Genomic DNA, 21,203 nt, shown 5'->3' on the forward strand with positions numbered 1-21,203 from the left:
GGATGGGATGGGATGGGATGGGATGGGATGGGATGGGATGGGATGGGATGGGATGGGATGGGATGGGAGCTCTTTGCCGCCATCGCCACGCCCCCGCGGCGCGGTGACGCAGCACGCCGGCCGGTTGCCGTGGTGACGCTGCGAGGCCTGGCGGGCCGCGGGGGACGCGATGGCGACGGCGGCGGCCTCGCGGTCGGAGGGTCCCCCGCTGCCCGGCCCGCCCGGCGGCCGCCCGAGGCCCGTGTGCTCGCGGCCCTACTTCCTCGTCCTCATGGTTTTCGCCCACCTCTACGTCCTCAACGTGCTGGGGCTGCTGCTCTTCGTGCACCTCAGCGCCGGAGAGCCCGGCGGGCCGCCCGCCGCTCCCCCGCCGCCGCCGCCCGCCCGCGCCCTCCCGCGCCTCGAGGGCATCAAGGCAAGGCCGCGCCTGGGGGGTGATGCTGGGGCCAGGGCTGCGGCCGCCGCTCACCGCTGCTCTCCCCCCGCAGGTGGGCCACACTCAGCGGGTGGAGCTGGTGCCGGGCAGGGTCCACGCCGTGCGCACCCTCAGCCTCAAGCCGCTGCTCTTCGGTGAGTACCGGCCCCGCAGCGGCGGGCACCGGGCACGCCGCGAGCGGGCGGATCGGCTCCTCTTCCCCTTCCCCTGCGGTGTCAGCGCGGCCGTCACCCGGTGTCGGGGCTGCGGGGGCGGTGCCCGCCGGTCCCGGCTGGCAGCGGCCGCCAGGGATGGGGGTTCCGAGGATGGAAGGGTCCTGCCTCACCCCCTCCCGCTGCCTCTACACGAGGGAAACGATTTCTGCCGTATTCGCTTCTCCCCGGCGCTGCCTTATAACGAGTATTCTATTCAAGGTATTTTGATACGGTATTGACAGGGGTGACTTTTCTGGGTGGTCCACTTAGAAGGATTTGGAAGATAAACCTTTCCAGGTTTTCCATATTCCCTTTAAAATTCCATGAACAGGCAGCAGATCTCTGAAGAGGACCTTGAAGAAGCTGCTCAGTGTTAGGAAGGTGCAAGAGATCCCCAAAGTTTTGGTAATAAATGCTGATAAAGCAATTTAGTGTTGGTGCTTCAGTGCTGAGAAAATGACTGACAGGGGAATTGACAGATTTAATGTCTGCCACCATTTTACGTCTTGTTCCAGATTTACCTTTATTTCTGGCTGCTCTGATAAGCAGCCAGACAACATCCTTCTTCCAGATGTTTTAAAGCCTTCTTTACCTTTCTGTGATGACTGGTAAAGTCTCATTAATTGAACTCTTGTGTTCTGGACATCCACTGAGAATATGCAAATTGATTTTTTGGGGACAGATGATTACAAAATTCCTACTACTGCAATGCCAGAGAAATCTGTTGTCTGAAAAACAACATTGAGAATCTTTTAGATGTTTTCTCAATAATACATAAAGAGGGTTTTTTCCAGTTGCAAATGGAATATAGACACTGAAAGCCTGACCATAAATCAGGTAGCTTTCTTATTAAACTCAATGCAATAAGTATCTGGAAGAAATATACAGAGTTCTTTCGGCATCTCCACATATGTGGTAGTTACGGTTTGCAAATTTCAGATTGGGTTTCTGTCTGACACCAGTCCGGAGCTGACACCCCACAGCAATCACAAACCCAGTGCCATCACCAGAACCACAGTTCTGGTTTTCACTTGGGAAAACTCCTGTTTCCACCTTCTCTGCCCTGCAGGTGCCAGTTAAGTACAAGAGTTGATCCTGGCCTGTGAGAATGGTGCTGAAGCTGCTCAGAGGCAGGTTGGTCCTGGCAGCAGTAATCCCACAGCTTTTAACTTGTCACTCCGGCACCACCATTGGTTCCAGGGGAAGCTTCGCTCCCTGAGGATGGTGTCTGACAGACATTGACCCATGGAGTCTGTTCTCCTTCATCCTCTGATAAGGAGGCCCCTATTTAGAAACTTCAAGCAAGACAGCTCTTATTTCCCAGATAAACCTACCAGGAGCCAGCTCTGACTTTAAAAGACTTCCAGAGGCTTCTCTATCTATGCAAGCAGAACCAATCTAAATCATCTGGTTTAAGAACACCCCCGATTTATTGTATCTCTGTTGTTTAAATTAGTGGAAGTGTGTATTCAGTTGTGTGAAACCCAGAAGTTACTAGCAAACAAGAACTCTTAAATTTCCTGAGATTTTACTTAACACAAAGTGTTGTGGTATGTGAGAGCCTATTTAAGGTAATAAGTGGCTGGTCTGTGATCTTTACTTTGGGCTGTAGTGGGACTAAAGCAATGGACAGCTCATTAATGACTTAATGTGAGCTCTGTGCTTTGGAGTATGGCACCGGCACCATAGGGGAACTTGTGGTTTCTCTTTTAGATGTAAGTCATCTGCATTGAACCCAAGTGTATTTCATGGAGCTATGAAAAAGTCCCTGCCCTATTTTTTCCCCCGCCTCTGGCTACAAGACATCATTTCTAAAGCTCGTAAATCAGACCATCTGTGCACTTTTTAGTTAGGAAACATTAGTGATCAAATAATCCTATTAATAGAAAACAAATATCAGACAAAGCCTTTTTAACCTTCAGAGCTTTTATGTGTTCTGGTGTGTTTTCCAAACATAGTTCAGAAGATGCTGCCATTGCCAGCATCACTTGACAGTGGATTCTGTGGATTGGATGGCAATTTGCAAGACAAGCTAGCAGGCAAGAATTAAAACCTAGGAAATCTGGCTGTGTTTTATTTCAGATCCTCAGGGAATAGAAGTAATTGCTGTACAAATGTCAAGCGCAGCTGAATTTCAATGTGAGCGTCTGAGGGCTCATCTCAGCCCACACTGAAGCTGAAGAGATCACATCACGGGTTGTTGGTGTGCTTTACGAGCACAGGGAGGCAATGTGTCTCCATCAAACCGGGTGGCTGCCCACAACCAAGACCGCAGGCAGCGTGAACCACACAGAAAAACTGTTTTTCCCTTTATTTCAGTCCCAAGTTTAATCCAGTGTGGAAAACTTTCCACTTCATTTTTGTTAGGCCGTAGAAATCCAGCTTGTTTCTTCATTTGGTGATTTGCAGTTTTCTGCTCTCTGGTCTGGATCGTAGAGCTACAGCAGGGAATTAGTCCCAGCTTACCTGGGTGAGAGTGAGCTGCAGAGAACTTGGTGAAATTGAGTTTTTCAACCTTTTCTGTCTTTGCATGCAGAAGGAAGGCCATACAGCTGTGTAATGTTTCTCTCCCCTTCCTTTATCACAACTGCGAGTAGCTGCTGCTCTGCTCTTTCTCAAGGTTCCTGTGAGATCTCGATATCCCAGTTACTGGGGATCCAAACTGAATTTCTGGTATTAAAAAGTGGTCTTCCCTGTTATGCAGAAGCCCTCCGCTATCTTTGCTGTCTGCCTTTCCTGCCTGAGAACAGCTGTTTCTTTTACCTCTGAAGATGCTTATCAATCCTCATGCAGCAAGCTGAAGAGACAGCCTGAGTTTAATATTAATTCTTTAAGGGGCCAGACGTTGCAGGGGTGGGTTGTCTCCCCCTTAATTTATCTCAAACTGTTCAAGAGTAAAGTATTTTTTCCATTACACAAACAGCATCACTTAGCGGTCAGGGAGACTTTTGTCTAATCTCTCTGGACAGAAAGCAAGCAGGCACTTGGACAGCATCAGTGGCTCAGGTTCAAACAGTGAAGCTGAAATGGCTATCGACTTTGATGACAAGAACTAGGAGGAACTGGCACCAGAGGTCTCTCGCCTGCAGAGTTCAGTTTGGTTTTGTTGTGACTCTGGATCCTATACAAAGCCATCCACTGCAAGTCCTGGATCTGCAGAGCCTTGTGTGAGGAGCAGGTTAAACCTGCACCCTCAAGCTCTGTCTCAGTAAAACAGGGATCTGTAGATGTGTAGTGAGGCCCTATCTGTGGACTATGACTGCTTTGAATCACCTAAAAATATTGACTGTACATCTCCAACACACCAACTTCCAGAGAAAGGAGTTTTCTAGCCATAGGGAAGGGAGCAGTTTCTTATTGTTGGAATTCAGACCTTTCAGACCTTCCGGCCAGCCTGGTCGGGGCAGCGGTGATGTTTCCACCTCCGCACTGCCTGGTGCAGGTTCCTGTTCTTCTTCTGCCAGGCGTAGGCCTTGTTCACCACCACTTTGTCACTCTGCACTTCGCCGCTTACAACGAAGACGCCTGTGTGTGTGCCTCTCATGATGTTGTGGACACAGGTCGCATCTATGTCCAGCCACTGCTGGAGCCTGCCGGGGACTTCAGTTCTGAGGAGGGGGCCATGTTTCAGGACCTCCACCCTAGAGGCGTCCAGGTCGAAGTCTGAGATGGTAGTGGTGGCGTTCTTCCTCAGGATTCGTATTTTCACTGCTATAGGGGTTGGAAAAAGAGCTGTTAGTTCTATTTACTTTCCATATAGCTCTTACCTACTTAATCACACAGCAGCGCAAGGCTTTCGTGCTGTTCCTGTAAAGTGGTGACACATCCATCCCTTGTAATTGCAGTGAGCTTATAAAAGTTCTCATTTGAGGTTAGTTTCCAGTACTGAACACCATTTTTAGAATCAGAGAATCATTTAGGTGGGAAAAGACCCTTAAGATCATTGAGTCAAACTGTTAACTCGGCACTGCCAAGTCCACCATTAAACCATATCCCTCAGTGCCAAATCTACACATCTTTTAAATACTTCCAGAGTTGGTGACTTCACCACTTCCCTGGGAAATGCTTAATACCTAAAATCCCTGGCATCTGCTGTAAAAGCTGCAGCCATTTTCTGTCCATGCCAGTACGTGGCTGCTAGAGGGAACGGCAGCAACTGAGAGGATGGGGGGGGGTTGTACTCACCAAAATCGTTGGCACAGAGGTTTTCCAGTATCTCCCTGGCAGTGCTGGCTTCCTCAAGCTCACAGTCCTTGCAGCTGGCTCGGGGTACTGCTGCAACAGAAATCTGGTTAGAGCACCCTTGTCAAGCATCATTGGAAAAGGCATAATGATACTTTTGATATCTGCAAGTGGTGGCTTGCTGTTCCTGAGTGGTGCTTCCTCCTGAGCTACCCAGGCCATGCAGGGACATCTGATTGCCAGGGTGGGAAATGTCAAGTTCTCCGTTCTGTGGCTGGGGCAGATGCTGCTTGTTGTGCTTTGTTTTGGCTTGTGTGTGTTGCTGCATGTTAAAGCAGCAGTGAAAATGCTTGGTAAAGATCTCCTAGTGTGAGTGAAACAGTAAAACCACTGGTATGGCCAGACTACATCCAGTGATGCTGAAATGAGGCGTCTGTCTTCCCCTTAGCTGCTCTTGGATCTACCCCAGTATTCACCAGTATGTGGGTGTTTAATTCAGTCTTTCAGTCTTAAAGATTCTTTTTTTCTGGTGTGACATGTCTGCAGAGGCTCATGCCCCTTAGTGGTGTTTCCTAATGTTTAAAGACAAGGCTTACAAAACAGTTCTCCTTTTTTGCATGTTTTTAAACCCTGGACACAGCTGAAAGATGAGGGCTGCAGCTCCAAAGCCCTGCTGGAAGCACATCTCACTGCCTGGAGCCTGCATGCCATGAGCTCTCATGCTGTTCCTGGGCGTTAGGCTTTTGACAGCAATTCCTTCCCCTTGCCCCAAACCCTGCGTGGTCTGATGACACCCAGGGAGCTAATGAATACAGCAGAGAGGGGAACAAGCTGCAGTCAATGTTACACTAATTTTCCAGACACAGTGGCGCTCCCACAGAGAACAAAACTGGAATTTATAACTTCTTTAAATACAGCTTAAACCCAGAAATTCTGGGAATATAAACAAGGCACAGGCTGATCCGCTGAGCTTTCAGTGTTGCCTATGGGAAAACATAGGAGAAAAGAACCAAACTTACTTCTCCTACTGGTGGAGTTTTCATCCGTGGACACTGCTGCGATGCACAGCTCATGATCAGCAGGGAACTTGTTGCAGTTGAGGATTTCGGGCCAGGGGTACCCATAACAAGCCATGACGGGAGCGCAGCTTTTCTTGACGGCTTCACACAGGCTGCGGCAGGGGTAGATGAGCCTGGGGAGGGGATGGGGATTGCAGAACCTCTGGGCTCCTCCTGGCAGCAGGCGGAGGGGTTTGCTGCTGCCCAGGGCTGTGCTGGTGGGTACCAGCAGCGACTGTGGTGTGTGAGAGGGGTGGCTGGGGGAGACGGCAACAGTGCCTGTGGGGGGAGAGCAGAAAAGCCCACAGCAGGGAACATAATATTCCTGCTCCTGAGAGATGGAATGCTCATGTTTCACTTTCAGAGGGATGGTCCCTACTGGGAAATCCAGTTGCCCATTTCAAAGAGGGACACACAGCTTCTTGGGGACAGCACTGGTCACACTGGGCATGGGTTCTCTCGGAAGGCAAATGCAGTTGTGCTCTTCAGGGAGTGTTACTTAAGACAGCAGGAATAACTTGTAAAAACATCTTACCTGTCCAAACAGATTGGTGCAAAGAGGGAGCAGAGGAAGATCCTAGCATCTGGGTGACACTCCCTGGCCAGCAAGGGCAGCCAGCTGGAGGACTGCTGGATCACTTCTGGCATGGTCTCGTGCTCCAGCAGGTTGGGAATCCTCATTTCAGAGTAGCCGATGTTGTAGCACAAGGCCATGCGGAGCGGGATGGGTGTGCAGCTGGAGGATCTCCTCAGGTAGCTCGCCCAGGCCCCTGGAGACCCCCAGAGGAGCAGGTACACCAGGACGCCCAGCAGCCATGGGCCACCCAACCTCAAGGGGTGCCTGCAGTGGGCTGTGACCATGCTTGGAGCAGGAAGACAGGCAGCACACCCCGGAATGAGCTGCCTCCGACTGTGGGATGCCTTTTATAGCCTAGGAGCCACCTCTCTGTCAGTCTATCCTCATTAAGTGCAGCCCTTTCAGAGCCCTCATGGGGAAGACAATGCTCCAGTTTTCATTTGCCAGCGGCCCTGATTGTTTGGATTTTAGCAGGGGTTTGGCTTAGATCAGCAGGTGTGGAAATGAGGGCACTTGGGGAGGGATGAATGATTTGGCCCATGTGTCTTGGGGCTCTTTCAGCCAAGATTGAATCTCTGTTTGACACCAGTGCTCCAACCCTTCCCCTTTCTCTAGCTCCAGGATTAGTCATTATTTCATAAGGCCCAGTGTTTTCCTCCCTTTTGTTTTTTGTAAAAGCTCAAAGTCAATTAAGAGGCATTTGTTTAGCAGGCTCTATTGTTGAGTGGGCAGGGAGATAGGATGGTCTCACAGCCAGAAGTTAACTGTTTGGGAGAGCTGAGGGTAGAGAGGAACTAATTTGCAGCTCTGGAGCCAGGTTGTTTGCAGATGGGATTGGCAACACCTTCCCGGACCCCCTCACCCCGCAGCCTGTGTGACAGAGCACGGTTTCTGGTTAAGAAAGTTGTTCTTTCATTCAGAAATCCTTCTGGAGAGAGGGGTTGTCCTTCTTCCAGCACATAATTAAGATTCCAGAAGCTATCATTATTATAGCGGAGTTTACGGAACTGGAAATACTGGGAGCATTGCCTGCCAGCACAGTTCATTCTGGTGGTGTGGTATGGGGTTCAAAGCTGTCAGTGGAAGCTCTGGCTCTGAAGCATCCTCTGGGATGTGCTGCCAGTAGTGGAAATTGTTTCCTCAGAGGGTGTCAAGGATACAGGCAGCTGCATTGTGTTGCTGGGGCTTCCCAGGAACAGTTGGTTTTCCACAGGGCTAGTTCTGGTCTGTACTTAGCAAGAAGCCAGCTGCTCATTGACAGTTTGAGCTGATAGGGTTGATTTCAGGTCATGGAAGTAACTAACTATTATTTTCCACCCTTTGAGGGTTGCAGTAGTTGAGATGTAATGTGTCCATGGCACATACCTGCAGGAGCTCTAGGGAGCTGCAATTTGGAGAACAGGACCTTTGGCTTAGGAGCACTTAAACCTGTCCTGCTTTGGTGTTTTTGATTTTCCCCTTCAAAAGCCTCAATAGCTGGTAACAAGATTGACATGGCAGTGGCAGACAGCAGCCAGAAGGATCTTCTCAACCTCACGGCATAACTGCTGTGGAACAGGACCTTGCCAGCACTTTGCAAGTGCCCCCTGCACTATGCAGTGAGAAATCTCTTAGTCATTTGTTTATCTGTATTTAAATCTGCTTGGGCTCCTACTATTGCCTGATTGCTGCTGGTTTTGTGCTGCAAAGAAAAGCTAATGACACCCAGGTAGCACCTCAGTATGGAATGTGGCATCCACCATGTGCAGTGCCCTCCCCTTTAATAGTGCACTTAAAGACCCTTTTTAGTGGGGAAGCAAGGGCATGAGTGGGAATAAGCTTGAAAGTCTTCTCCTTGCTCTTTGGTTTTCACTGTGCCAGGGTCACAGCGCTGTCCTCTCCACATGAGACCACGGAAGCCTGAAACCCTGCGGTCACCACTGCCCATCACAAAGCTTTTCTCTCCTCTCTTCCTGTAGAGCAGCAGTTCCCAGACTGTGATCCACATGTCACCTTTGAAGTGATAATATGTGGTGATACGCAGGTGTTTGTTCACTCCTTTGTCCATTGTGGTATCTCTGAAAGAGTTTAAGGGCTTGACCTCAGCATCCAAACATTTATGAACTGCTGCTGTAAAAATACCCACCGCCAGCAGCGCAGGTGTATGGTGTGTGCTCAGATGTGTTTGAATGTCCCAAACTTAGTCAGTTCCTAAAGTCCGTCCACCTCCCCCCCTTTTTTCTCCTTTTTCTGAGTGCCCTGCCATTGGTTTGGGGTCTCACTATAACAGTTCCTCAGTGTCTGTTGCTGCTTACACTTCTGCTGCAGAAATTCCTGACTTCCTGACAGAGGAGGAGTGCAAGCTCATCATTCATCTGGCCCAGCTGAAGGGGCTGCAGAAGAGCCAGATTCTACCAACGGATGACTATGAGGAAGCCATGGAAATGATAGAAATCAGCCAGATGGATATTTTCAATCTGCTGGACCACAACCAGGATGGGCAGCTGCAGCTCAAAGAGGTAGAGTGTGGGACAGACCTGGGGATGTTTGTTGGGCACCTTCTCAGAGGTCTCCTACTCAGATGGTCTCTTCATTACCCATGTGCTTGGGTAGGGCCAGACCCCAGTATATTCCAGTCAGTACTTGCTTAATTCTATGTCTCAAGACTTGTGCTGGCCTTCAGCATGGAAGTTTCTAGGGAGGTGTACAGCAGTTGTGCTGCTACTGGGAGGCAGCAGTGGTCCTTGGCAGATGTGTTTTGAATATGCTGGGTAAAACGTTCCTGGTGCTGTGGGTTTTACTTTCCCTTCAAGAGAAGGAACTTCAGGACTGGTTAACAATGTCCCAGCAGTCATTTGCCATGACCTAAACTGGAAATAACAGCACTCATCAGCCACATGCTGTGTGTTGCTGCCAGATGGTTCTCACTGCAGTCTTTCTGCAGAGACGTGCTGACGCTTGGCTGCAGAGCAGAGCCCACCAGGCCTCAAGCAGGGCATCTGTAGGGTTTGGTAGTGCAAGAAACCAGTGCCTCGTGTTGATCCATCTATGCATTTCAGGTGTTGACCCACACCCGGCTTGGGAATGGCAGGTGGATGACCCCTGAAAACATCCGGGAGATGTACACTGCTGTCAAGGCTGATCCTGATGGGAATGGTAAGAGCAGCTCCATGGAAATGCCCTCACCCTCAGCATGGTTGCCACCTTGCACAGCCATGTGGGGCAAAGCAGGAGCAATGTCCCTGTCCAGGCCTGTTTCTCTACCTGTGTTCTTCAAAGGAAGATAACACTGCTTTAGAGACTGGTCAGAAAAGTAAAATCAGTGTAAACCTCTTCATCACCAGTCTAGCTGCAGACTAGTTCTACTTCCTGGGCTTGGATCTTGCAGAAGCAGGACCAGAACACAGCTCTCTGCTCCCTCTCACCTCTCATACCTGCCTTGGTTCATGCCCTGCTATAAGACCTCCTGTGGTCTGATAGACTGCTCAGTTTCTGACTATGTAGCTCTTGTTACGTGGGCTGCAGGTGTTAAGGTGCCTTCCACTTCCACCCTGTTTTCATGGAGACTTCTGCAACAAGCTGGAAGCCCCCCATCCCTGGCAGGCCTCAATAAGTGTAGATGGTCTTGTTGGTCAGCCTTTGCTGCTGACCCGCATCTCTGCCACTGCAAACTCTTGTATTCTGTGATGACACTTCTGCTCTTCCTGCCCCTGGTCTCCCAAGGGCTCCTGCTGGTCCGGATGTGTATTCTAACTTCTGCCGCTCTAATTAGAGTGGCCTCAATTAAGCAACTCTCCGTTTCCTAATCAAATTAAGTGAACACACAGGCTCTGCATGCTGTCTTCCAGTGACCTGGCATTGAGAGCTGCTCAGGAGGAGCTGCTTTGGAGTTGAAGCAGTACCCGTGTGAATGCCTAAATATCCGGAGGGCACCGGTGGCATTCTTGGCAGGGGTAGGAGCGTATGTCTGAGTCCTCCGTGGCTTTTCCACCATTCCAGACATTAACAAATGAAAGGTCCTGTTAACATGCTCCTGGCAGGACCTTACTTCCAGAGTGCTGCTTCCTTCTGTTGTTAGGTTGGTATGTGACACTGAGAGACCAGGTCACAACCTGGATGTGGCATTGCATCATGAAAGACCCGTGTGGAGTAGGGGGAATGTGGGGACACGGAGACACTAGAAATAATAATGGTGGATAATTTGGTTATGACCACTGGCATCCAAGGATCTGCCCCAGGCTGACCCTGGTGGCTGAGTGCTGTTGTCCAAGGGAGACAAGCTGGCACCACAGCAGCACTGGGTTCACTGTCTGGGTGAGCTCTGCTCGCAGCCCATGATGTGTGCCGGCTGCTGGGCAGCCCAGTGCAGTGTGCTGCATCCTCTGGTCTCTGCGACCTGATCTCCAGTGTGGATGGGGTTGGTTTGAGGAAGGCAGTTTCTGCAGTGCCCTCAGCTAGTGGCTCCTCTGGGTCCAGAACACCAGGAACTATACCAGCACAGAACACCTGTGGGACTGTCACCAGCTTTTCCTCTCTTCCCACAGGTGTGCTGAGTTTGGAGGAGTTCAAACAATTGAATATCCATGATTTCCACAAGTACATGGGAAGCCAGAAAGTGAAGATGAGTGACTTGGTGCGCAACAGCCAGCACACATGGCTGTACCAGGGCGAGGGGGCTCACCAGGTGATGAGATCCATACGGCAAAGGTAAGGACCAGGCAGCCTAGGTGTGGTTGGGTTTGTGTAGGCACAAGGAGTACATGTGCTGGGAAAAGCAGCAGCAGGCTTGCTAATATTCACACTTCCTAATTGTGTGAAAAGTCTTTGGAGTATAAAGAGCAATGAACGCAGCTCCAAAAGGGGGAGAGGAGGTTTTCATTAGAACAAAGTTTTTTGCTGTCCCATGGAGAAGGAATAAGAAAAATCAACCCTTGCAGCATCTCCATTCACTTTTGGGAACAGCCCTATAAAATCAGGGAGACTTGGCATTATATGAAGTAATTCATTCTAATTAGTAAATGAGCTTACTGGGAGAAACTGCCCCTTTCCAATGCTGTCTAGGTGCCAGTAGTTGCTGTCATCTGCTTTAGTTACTCACACATTTCACTGAAATCTGGCTTAGCTGTTTAGAGCTGATTTTTTAACAAGCACAATTTCACCTCAAGGAAGCCAAGTTAGTTTAATCCTCTGAGCACATGTATCACAGGGCAGCTCACGGCAGAGAGGAGAACCTCTTACCCTTCCCTTCATCTCAGATTTGGTACTGAGAAGCACTGAAACCCAGCACACAGGCCAAGTCATTTAGCTGTGGTGAGATTCAGATAATTGGCTGGAGACTCTCTTGTTCTTGTGGTGCCCAGAACATGGGTGGGTAAAATCTGTCCCGAGGCTTGAAAACGGCTGTTGGCTACTCCTTTTCTTCAGGACATTCCAGCAGGAGAATGGGGTCACATATTGCCTTGATTAGAGCAGACTGTGGTTGCCACCTTCTCCGTGCCAGCTAGCAAGCGCGCACAGGCGTCAGCACACTGCTTTTATGCTCTTCATTTGGCTGCTGTTACATGAGGATGTGAAGACATAGCACTGAAGGAGGCTGTTAATCCTCCCTCGGGACTGTGCGGTGCTCAGAGGGGCTTTGCCATCCTGCCTGGGTGCCACATTCCCCTTGCACCTGCCCTGAGGGCTTCACCGGTCCAGATTCTCAGAGCTCTGAGTGTTCTTTGGCAGGTCTCGAGACGTACCTGCTTGCCTTGGGGATGATCTCAGATGTAGCAGCGGAAAAAATCCCAGAGCAGCAGGGCTCCGGTCTCCTTGGTCACTTCCAGTGCCCCTCTGCCCTGGGAGGGAGGCTGCTGAAAAGGCAACAGGGAAAGGTGAGTTAGGTGACAAGAATATTCCTAGAGCTAGTCTCTCCTTCACTCTCAGCAGGGGCCCTGTGCTTTGCTAACTGTCCTAAGGTCTGTAGGTGGTGAGCAGGAGTCCGGAGAAGTGATGAGATGGCACATGAAGGCTCCAGGGACACACACACAAGGGATCTTGCTGAGCAAGCAAAGTCTTCCTCAGAGCAGTCCTGCTGGAGATGCACCCTTTGGTTTTTTGTTTGGTTTTGAAGTAACCTTAATAATGACTTGCTGAGCTGATGCTAATGGTCCAACAGATCTCTAAGGACCTAGTCTGCCTCTTGGCGTGCTTTTTGCAGCCCATCCATCTCTCTGGTCTGTTGGGAAGGGGGTTCTCTTTCCCTAGATTCATTTGCTGCTTGGTAGTAGTGGCTGACCTGGTGTTGGTGCTTTCCCCTCACCTGCTCTGCTCTCCTCTTCCCCAGGGTAATGCGCCTGACTCGCTTGCCCCCCGAGATCGTGGAGCACAGTGAGCCCCTCCAGGTTGTGCGCTATGACCAAGGAGGGCACTACCATGCCCATATGGACAGTGGCCCTGTCTTCCCCGAGACTGCCTGCAGTCACACGAAGCTGGTTGCCAATGAAAGCGCTCCCTTTGAGACCTCCTGCCGGTACGGTCTGCCTTGGAACAATCTGGAACATGTTAGAGGAGAGGTGGTGAGAGATGTTTGGCCTCACCTCATGTAGCAGTCAGTGCCTGGCTGGTGGGCTTGTAAACCAGCTCTGGAGATCACTGGCATGAAGGGGTTTAAAGGGGTTGGTGGGCAAATCCTGTGGGTCCACGCGAGGAGGGCAGAGTGGTTCTGCAGAGCTGTTGGGCCATCCCCATCAGAGACTAGAAGCACACTGTCACTGCTGTGAGTGGGGATCTTCTTTGTTGTCCTTGTCTTGTTCTTGGAGAAAAGCTGATGATGCAAATCATCAAAGCTGAGAGCTTGACAGTCTGAGAGTTGGGCTTGTTCAGCCTGGAGAAGAGAAGGTTCCAGGGACACCTTAGAGCAGCTCTCAGCACCTAAAGGGGCCAACAAGAAACCTGGAGAGGGGCTTTGGACAAGCACCTGTAGGGACAGGACAAGGGGGAATGGCTTTAACCTGACGGAGGAGAGATTGAGATGAGCTCTTAGGCAGAAGCTCTTCCCTGTGAGGGTGCTGAGGCGCTGGCACAGGGTGCCCAGAGAAGCTGTGGCTGCCCCATCCCTGGCAGTGGTCAAGGCCAGGTTGGACACAGGGGCTTGGAGCAAGCTGCTCCAGTGGAAGGGGTCCCTGCCCGTGGTAGGGGGTTGGAACTGGATGAGCTTTAAGGTCCCTTCCAACACAAACCAGTCTGGGATTCTAAGAAATCCCATATCTCATGATGTCTTGGAGGAACCACTGTATGTACAGTGGAGGGACAGGGTATAGACAGCCCCTGTGCATCGCCCCTTGTTCCAGTTGTGTTCCCTGACAGCCACTCTGTCTTTCAGGTACGTGACGGTACTGTTCTACCTGAACAACGTGACTGGGGGAGGCGAAACAGTCTTTCCTATAGCTGACAACAGGACATACGAAGAGATGGTAAATGAATCTGACTTACACATTACCCTTAGGGAGACAGTCTTTGAGTGTCTTTATTTTCTACGGCTGCAGAAGGGGTCTGGTGTGTGAGCCTGGAACACATTTAATGCTTATATGAGCACAGAGAGGTGCAAGTGGTGGTCTGGTGGCCTTGCTGCCATAATGGGTCCTGCTTGCTTCTGTCTGGACAGGTTTCCTCAGACTAAGTCTTAGAAGGTATGTTGTGCTCCTGTCAGGCAATGTGTTAAGACTGGGTGGCTGCTCAGAAACAGGTTATGGACCTCCAGGGGCCTGAAACTGGCTGCTGCGGGTGGGTTGTGAAAGCCCTGAGCTGTCCCTGTGGGGCAGTCAGGCAGAGGGCAGGGTGAGCACTGGCAGCCCAGTGCATGCACTTCGTTCCAGCCCTGTTTGCATCACCTTCTCTGTGGTTTCTTGCCAGTCTTTGATTCAGAACGACGTGGACCTGCGAGATACACGGAAAAACTGCAACAAGGGCAATTTGCGAGTGAAACCTCAACAAGGCACTGCTGTCTTCTGGTACAACTACCTGTCAGATGGAGAAGGTATGAGCTGGTTTCAAGACTTGGCTCATGGGAGGGGTAGGATTGCAGGAGGTGATGGCCATCATCTTCTTGCAGTGGCTGGGAGCTCAGAAGGGAACCAAGGGGTGGTAGCTGCCTGCTAGTGGGAACTATAGAGTCTACTTGTCACCAGCTGGGTAGGAGCTTCCTGACTCTGAAAGGCCTTTGTTTACAGGCAGTAGGTCAGTGGCTCCAATGCTTTAAGGGGACAGGACTAGCAGCTAGCAAACAAAGACCTTGGCTGCAGTAGCCATCACCAGCTGCCTGCCATCCCACTGTGTGAGCTCAAACTCCTGCTGGAACTTGGTCTGCAATTCAGAATGTTTCACTGATGTGGTGTTGCCCAGAGGGGAGGTAGACAAAGGCACGGCCATCAGCTCTGCAGCACAGGGCGGCACGGTTTGCACCATGCACGGCTCTGCCGTGCTTGGGGCCAGCTCCTGCTTTATAGCTCAGCTGCAGCTGGGTGATGTGTCCTCGGAGCTGTTTTTCTCCCAAAGCACAGCATGGTTTTGCCTGACAGCCAGGCTGGGGGATTGACACGAACCTCCCAGGCTGCTGGAGAGTTACTCCAGAGAATTTTGATGGCAGATTTTGAACAGGGGTGGAAGGAGGTCTGCTGGGAGAAGCCCATGTTTCCATCTCTAGAAAATCCACAGAGGAGGTCACAAGACCAGTGTTTGGACTGCTGGATGACAATAATCAACATCATCACTGTCCTGCAAGAAGCGCCCTGTTGTGTTTTTATGAGCAGATTGTTCTGAAATGGAAGCTGGCTGCTGATGCAAGTCTGCTACAGAAAATAACATGAGACCTCTAAAGAGAGGATCATTTAGAACTGCTAGAATGCAGTCTGTAATGTGTCCATGAGCCTGACTTCTACAGGCCTTCTAACAGCAGCACCCGTCTCTTCCATGCCATTCCCTTTTGGAAAGAGTTGAGAAAAACAGTGGCTGGGATGCAGAATGTGAGAGTCCCTTGTGCTGGGGGGAGACAAGACAGCAACGAGCATTTTGCACTTGGGGAGCCTGCCCTGGTGCACTCCTCGTAGGTGCTAGGGTGGGGTAGCACTAAGATGGAGGGGAGCCAGGAGGAGCCAACTCCTGTAAGATGTACCTCAGCCAAAACCCGAGCCAAAACCCAAGCCAGTGCCCTGGTGGGAGAGCAGCACTCCTCACTTTCTCGTAACATGGCTTTGCTCCACAGGCTGGGTAGGAGAGCTGGACGACTTCGCCCTGCACGGGGGCTGCCTGGTCACGCAGGGCACCAAGTGGATTGCCAACAACTGGATCAACGTGGACCCCAACCGGCGGCGCCAGCTGCAGTTCCAGCAGGAGATGGAGCGATACGCGGCGGCTGGAGCCCCAGGAGCCCCGGGCGAGTGGACAGTGGATAAAGCATACAGCGGGATGCACTTGGAGCTGTAGAGCTGACTGGAAAAGGCTGCTCGGCGGCGCGCACGTGGCGTTTTCCCGCGCTGGGCTGGAGGGGGCGATGACGCGCGGCGCACCAATAAAGCGTAGAGATGTAAAGCCTCGGCGTGCTCTAGGGGCGGGGCCGCGGGGGACCCGGCCAATGATTGGCCGGCGGGGTGGTAGTGGTGCGGTCTCTGCCAATCAGTGGGGTGGAGGTGCCACTGCTAACATGGAGTCGGTGGCGCTGGTGGCGCCGGTGACGGCGCTGGAGTTCGCGGGGGACGTGCTGCTGGCGGGTGAGCACCGGGACCGGCTGGGGCTGCGGGAGGTAGCGGGGCCAGCGGAGGCTGACGCGGTGTCCCACAGGCACGGGCCCGGAGGTGGTGGCGTTCCGGATCAGCGGAGGCGGGACAGCGGCGCGACGGAACGTGCTGCGTGAGGCCAGCGTGCTGGGGCTGAGGCCGGAGCGCGGCCCCGGGGCGGCGGCGGGGCGGGTGGCGGTGTTCGGCGGGCGCTGGCTGGCGGTGCTGGCAGTGCGGGCCGGCGGGGCGCGGCTGGCTGTGTGCGGCGGCGGCGAGGCGCGGGAGCTGCGGGCGCGGGTGTGGGAGGCGCGGTGGGTCCCGGGCGGGCGGTTGGTGCTGGCGCTGGGCTGCGGGGCAGTGGCGCTGTACGAGTGGCGGGGCGGCGGGTGCTGGCTGCGGCGGGCGAGCTGCGACGGGGCCGGAGCGCTGCGCTGCGCCGTGCTGGCGGGCACGGGCTGGACGCGGCTGGCGCTGGCGGCCGGGACGGCGATGGGGCCCGTGGTGGTGTGGCGGGTGGCGGCGGCCCAGGTTCCGCAGCGGCGGCTGTGCGGGCACTGTGGCACGGTGCTGGCGCTCTGCTACTCAGCGCCGCGGGGGCTGCTCGCTTCTGCCTCCGAGGACCGCAGCGTGCGGCTCTGGGCTGTGGGTGATCTGGGCGGCGGGGATGGGGCTGGGGACGGCTCCTGCCTGCTCGTGTGCTACGGGCACGGTGCGCGGGTGGCCGCCGTGGTGCTGCGGGGTCAGTGCCCGGTCAGCGCCGGTGAGGACGGCGCCTGCCTGGAGTGGGACGGCGGCGGCGACGTGTGGCGGGACCGGCGCGGTCACCGCGGGGCTCTGCGCGCCCTGGCTCTACGGCCCGCCGGCGGCTTCCTCGCCACGGGCGGCGACGACGGCGGCGTCCGGCTCTGGCGGCCCCGGCGAGCGGCCGCGGCCTCGGTGGCGGCGCTGGGGGCCCCGCTGCGGCCGCGGTCTGTGCTGCTGGCGGGGCCGCGGCGGGTGCTGGTGCTGGGCCAGGCGGGCGGGCTGGCGGCCTACGAGGCGGCGGCGGGGCGCTGGTCTCCAGTGCTGCCTCCCGCTACCGGCGGGCCCCGCGCGGTGCTGGCGGGCGCCCCGCTGCCCGGTGGGGAGGACATGCTCTGTGCCCTGGCCGGTGGCGATGGGCGACTCCTGCTCTTCGCCCTGAGCTGCCCCAGGGACACCACCGAGCTGAGACTGTTCGAGGGGGCCGTGCGCGGGCTGGGCTGGGCCCCCCGCCCTGGGCTGCCCGCCGGTGCCTCCTCCCTGCTGGCCTCCGGGCCCGACGGAGAGATGCTGTGGCTGGATGTCACCCACCGGCCCGGGCGGGCGCCCCGGGTGCAGGTCATGGGACGGTACCTGCTGCCGCTCTGCAAGCAGCGCTGGCATACCTGTGCAGCATTCCTGCCGCAGGGAGGGCTCCTGCTCTGTGGGGACCGCCGGGGGTCCCTCCTCCTCTTCCCGTGCAGCAGGTCCTCAGGACAGGCTGTGGAAAGCACCAACACTGCCAACGGCAGCACTGACCCGGTTGTCGAGGATGCCACCAACCCGGTCTATGAGGTTACCAGCAGCGAACTGGAGCTGTCTTGCTTGTCACACAAAGAAGCTCTTCCCCTCGAGGCCCCGCTGTCGGTGCTCTTTGGGCTTCACGGGAAGACCGGGGTTACCTCAGTGACCTGCCATGGGGGCTACATTTACAGCACAGGCCGGGACGGGGTGTACCGGCAGCTCCGTGTGCAGGACCAGCAGCTGGAGGTACTGTGGAAGCACAGGCCCTGCAAAGGGCTGCAGTGGATCGAGGAGCTGCGCTTCACCACAGACGGGGACCTGCTGGTTCTGGGCTTTCACGCTGACAACTTCGTGATGTGGAGCAGCCGGATGGGTGAAAACCTCCACTGCATCCCCTGCGGTGGAGGGCACCGCTCCTGGAGCTACTGCAGCAGCCCCGAGGCCGAGGTCATTGCTTTCATCAGGTGTGGGGATGTGCTGCTGTACCAGCGCGGGATTGAGCCCCGCGAGCAGCAGGTGCTGCTGCCATCACTACACGGGCGGGAGATCACCTGCGTGCGGCGCCTGGGGGCGGTGGAGGTGCCCGGCCGTGCTGCCGTTAACGTCTTTGTGACGGGCAGTGAGGACACCACGGCCTGTGTTCTGGTGCTCAGTGAGTGCTCCCAGGCCGCTGTGCCACTCGCCCGGCTCAGTGACCATGTTTCCAGTGTGAGGGTGCTGGTGCCTGCTGGTCCTGTGGGACCTGGTGAGGAGGGCTTTGATGATGAGGGTTTGTCCACCCTGCTCTTCTCTGCGGGGGGCCGGGCGGAGATCGAGTGCTACCGGCTGCTGTGTGCCGCGGACCCGGCCTCCGAAGGTGCTGTCAGCTGCCAGGTCATCCACGTGGCTTCCCACCGGCTGGACGAGCACTGGGAGCGGAAGAAGAACAGGCACAAGCTCGTCAAGATGGACCCGGAGACAAGGTAATGCTCAGGGCCTGCTCGAGGTGGGGTTAGCGGTGACCATGGTCCAGGAGGGTGCTGGGAATAGCACTGGGATACCTGCTCTGTGTGGCTGCGGGCTCAGCTGGAGCAGAAGGACATGGTGTGGTTTCATGTGCTCATCCCTGGTGTCCTATGTCCAGTGGCTGAGCCCTGGGGGCTTTAGGGGTTAGAGAAAGCCTTGGTCTTTCCTTGTACCTCCTCTGAGTGCTCAGAGCTGTGTCCTGTGCTAGGCTTGGGCCGCTCAGTTGGGCCTCCTGTACCCTAGGCCACAGGCATCACTGAGGTGTTGGTCAGCATCATGTGTTTCCTGCAGGTATATGTCCCTCTCGGTCATACCTGGGACCAGCACCAAGCAGATGCCGACTCCCTGGAAGTTCCTGGCTGCCGCCTGCAGTGATGGATCGGTCCGGTGAGAAGCTGTCATGAGGGAGAACAGAGCTGGGGCTGATGACCGGAGGGGAGCAGGCGCCACAGGGGAGGCTGCTCTGAGCCAGGAGCAGGACAGTGCACGGTGGGCAGTGGAGGCAGAGGTGCAGGGAGCCCCTTTCTCACACATCCAACTGTCCTCTGCTCCATTGCAGGATCTTCAGGCTCCTGGAGGCCGCCCGGAAGCTGGTGCTGGTGGCGGAGTCATTTCACCACCAGCGCTGTGTGCTGAAGGTGGAGGCATTCCTGCACACACTGGCAGGAGGGGAGAGGTGAACCTGGAACGCTGTGCTGCAGCCCATGGGGCTCTGGGGAGAAGTGTTGGTCCTTGCAGGGGTGGCAGCAGGTGGAGGGAAGGGTGAAATCTGCCTGTTGTGGCTGCTCCGCTTTCCTAAATCTAAGTGGGGACCCTCAGGGCTGTGGCCAGAGGCTCCCCAACACCTCCCTTCCAGGAGGCACCTCCTGTGCAGCGCAGCCACTGACGGCGGCATCGCCTTCTGGGACATCACCAGCCCCATCGCAGATGCAGTGGATGCCCTGAATGAAGCAAAGGAAGAGGTGAAGCCCCTGGGTGAGTGCAGTGGCCAGTGGCTCCGCTCTGCCTACCGTGGATGCCACACTGGTGGCTCCCCTGCTCCCTATGACCAAGGTGAGCATCACTTTCCTACTGACCCTGTTTCCCCAGCGCTGGGAGCCCCACTGCTCACTGTGATGGCCCATAGCTGTGGCGTGAACAGCCTGCACATCTATGAGACACCGGCGGGACGGTACCTGGTGGCCAGCGGCAGCGACGACGGCTCCATCCACATCTGCCTGCTGGAGGTCACCCTAGATGGGGACAACCCCATGGCGGGGATCTGCCTGCACGTTCTGGAGCGGGTGGCCCAGCCCTGTGCCCATGCTGCGCATGTGATGGGGATCCGGGTGCTGCGGCCAGACCTGCTGCTCTCCGCCTCGGTGGACCAGCGCCTGACTCTCTGGCAGCGCGGCCCGGGCGGGCTGGAAGAGCTCAGCACAACCTTCTTCCATGTGCCCGACCTGGCCGAGCTGGACTGCTGGGAGGTGGTGGAGGCCGATGGGGAGCGGTGGCTCTGTTGTGTGCTCTGCGGGCAGGGGCTGGAGATGCTGCGTGGCACAATCCCCCCTGAGCCCCCTCCATCAGAGCCTCCCCAGTAGCAGGGCAAGTGTGGCCCAACTGGTTCCCTGCACTTGTGCCGTGCCCACCACTGCAGCCTCTGTGCCAGCTTCCATGCTGATGTGCCCTTGAGGGCACAGGCATGCTTGGCTCCTTGGGGACAGTGCAGCCACACCTGCAGTGCTCAAGACTGGTGATCTCAGGGGGGAAAGCAGAGGTGACCCCTCCTGGACAAGCTGCAGCTCCCCAGGCAATAAAGGAGGAGTGGGGTCCACAGCCCTCCCTGCGCAGGAGGAGTTTCTCCTCCCCAAGATGAGAGGAACCCATGTCCAGGCTTTCCAGCCCTAATCCCATAGAGGAACATGCTCGATAGGGTGCTTGAGGGCAGCAGGGGGGCAAGACTAGGCAATGCTGCCGCACTTGGCAGGCTGCAGCTTGTGGTCTCTGGGATAGGGCCCTGTGAAACAGCCCTGCCCCTGCAGTGCTGAGGCCTGTACTGACACAAGTAGGGACAGATTCTTTGGAGCCCCACGTGGGACACGGTGCTCTGTTAGAGTCAGGCACACACACAAGCATTTGTCCAGCAACAAATGTATTGGGCCCCAGGAATCAACAGGAGCTGGGAGCCTCAGGAGCTCCCTGCCAGCAAGAAGCAACCTTCAATAAACAGCTTGGAGGGAAGCACTGTTGGTGCCTGGCTTTGTGGTGTGTGGTATCTGGTGCTACTTCTCCCAGTACTCCCTAGTCTGGTTTGCAGGGCACTCCAGCATCCTCCCTTCTGCTGGTTGGACATGGCCCACCAGGTGCATGTAGCCAAACACCCAAACTTCATGGGCTGAGGCATGTCCCGACCCCTCTGTCTGACAGTGGGGCAGCCCCTCGCCCTTCTGGGGAGGACATGCCCTTGTCCTTCCCCTTGTGGTGGGGTGTCCTGGTGCCTGTCACACTGTGACATGG

At 54.9% G+C, this 21,203-nt stretch overlaps 3 protein-coding genes across 8 annotated transcripts; 2 read left to right on the top strand and 1 right to left on the bottom strand.

Moving 5' to 3' along the window:
- The first annotated feature begins 151 nt into the window (after positions 1-151).
- On the top strand, positions 152-15,979 carry LOC308225137 (transmembrane prolyl 4-hydroxylase-like). Of its 4 annotated transcripts, none has more exons than XM_080625654.1 (9): positions 152-415; positions 489-849; positions 8,755-8,945; positions 9,486-9,582; positions 10,971-11,133; positions 12,752-12,937; positions 13,790-13,880; positions 14,320-14,443; positions 15,668-15,979. In XM_080625654.1, exons 1-9 carry the CDS (start codon positions 170-172, stop codon positions 15,886-15,888), a joined length of 1,680 nt encoding a protein of 559 aa, XP_080481780.1. In that variant the 5' UTR covers positions 152-169; the 3' UTR covers positions 15,889-15,979. The 4 variants fall into 4 exon arrangements, 3 of the variants coding, with proteins under 3 accessions (XP_080481780.1, XP_080481781.1, XP_080481782.1); XM_080625655.1 differs by having other exon boundaries at positions 489-570; XR_013957673.1 differs by lacking the exons at positions 13,790-13,880; positions 14,320-14,443; positions 15,668-15,979 and adding exons at positions 12,154-12,299; positions 12,392-12,641 and having other exon boundaries at positions 12,752-12,778.
- LOC308225138 (secreted frizzled-related protein 5-like) lies at positions 4,007-8,697 on the bottom strand (the record flags this gene model as incomplete). Its single annotated transcript, XM_080625657.1, has 4 exons — positions 6,406-8,697; positions 5,832-6,004; positions 4,816-4,902; positions 4,007-4,341 (listed from the first exon to the last, which is right to left on the bottom strand). Exons 1-4 carry the CDS (start codon positions 6,729-6,731, stop codon positions 4,007-4,009), a joined length of 921 nt encoding a protein of 306 aa, XP_080481783.1. The 5' UTR covers positions 6,732-8,697.
- A 124-nt stretch (positions 15,980-16,103) lies between the features above and the next one.
- On the top strand, positions 16,104-20,894 carry WDR6 (WD repeat domain 6). 3 transcript variants are annotated; one of them, XR_013957700.1, is made up of 6 exons: positions 16,104-16,172; positions 16,243-18,664; positions 18,999-19,094; positions 19,267-19,383; positions 19,527-19,682; positions 19,797-19,934. XR_013957700.1 is itself a non-coding variant. In XM_080625890.1 (6 exons), the coding sequence occupies exons 1-6, from the start codon at positions 16,106-16,108 to the stop codon at positions 20,285-20,287; spliced, it is 3,312 nt and encodes a 1,103-aa protein (XP_080482016.1). In that variant the 5' UTR covers positions 16,104-16,105; the 3' UTR covers positions 20,288-20,894. The 3 variants fall into 3 exon arrangements, 1 of the variants encoding a protein (XP_080482016.1); XM_080625890.1 differs by having other exon boundaries at positions 19,564-19,682; positions 19,797-20,894; XR_013957701.1 differs by lacking the exon at positions 19,267-19,383.
- The last annotated feature ends 309 nt before the right edge of the window (positions 20,895-21,203 follow it).

The sequence above is a fragment of the Psittacula echo genome, assembly GCF_963264785.1.
Source record: "Psittacula echo genome assembly, chromosome: 9".
Taxonomy (NCBI): Eukaryota; Metazoa; Chordata; class Aves; order Psittaciformes; family Psittacidae; genus Psittacula; species Psittacula echo.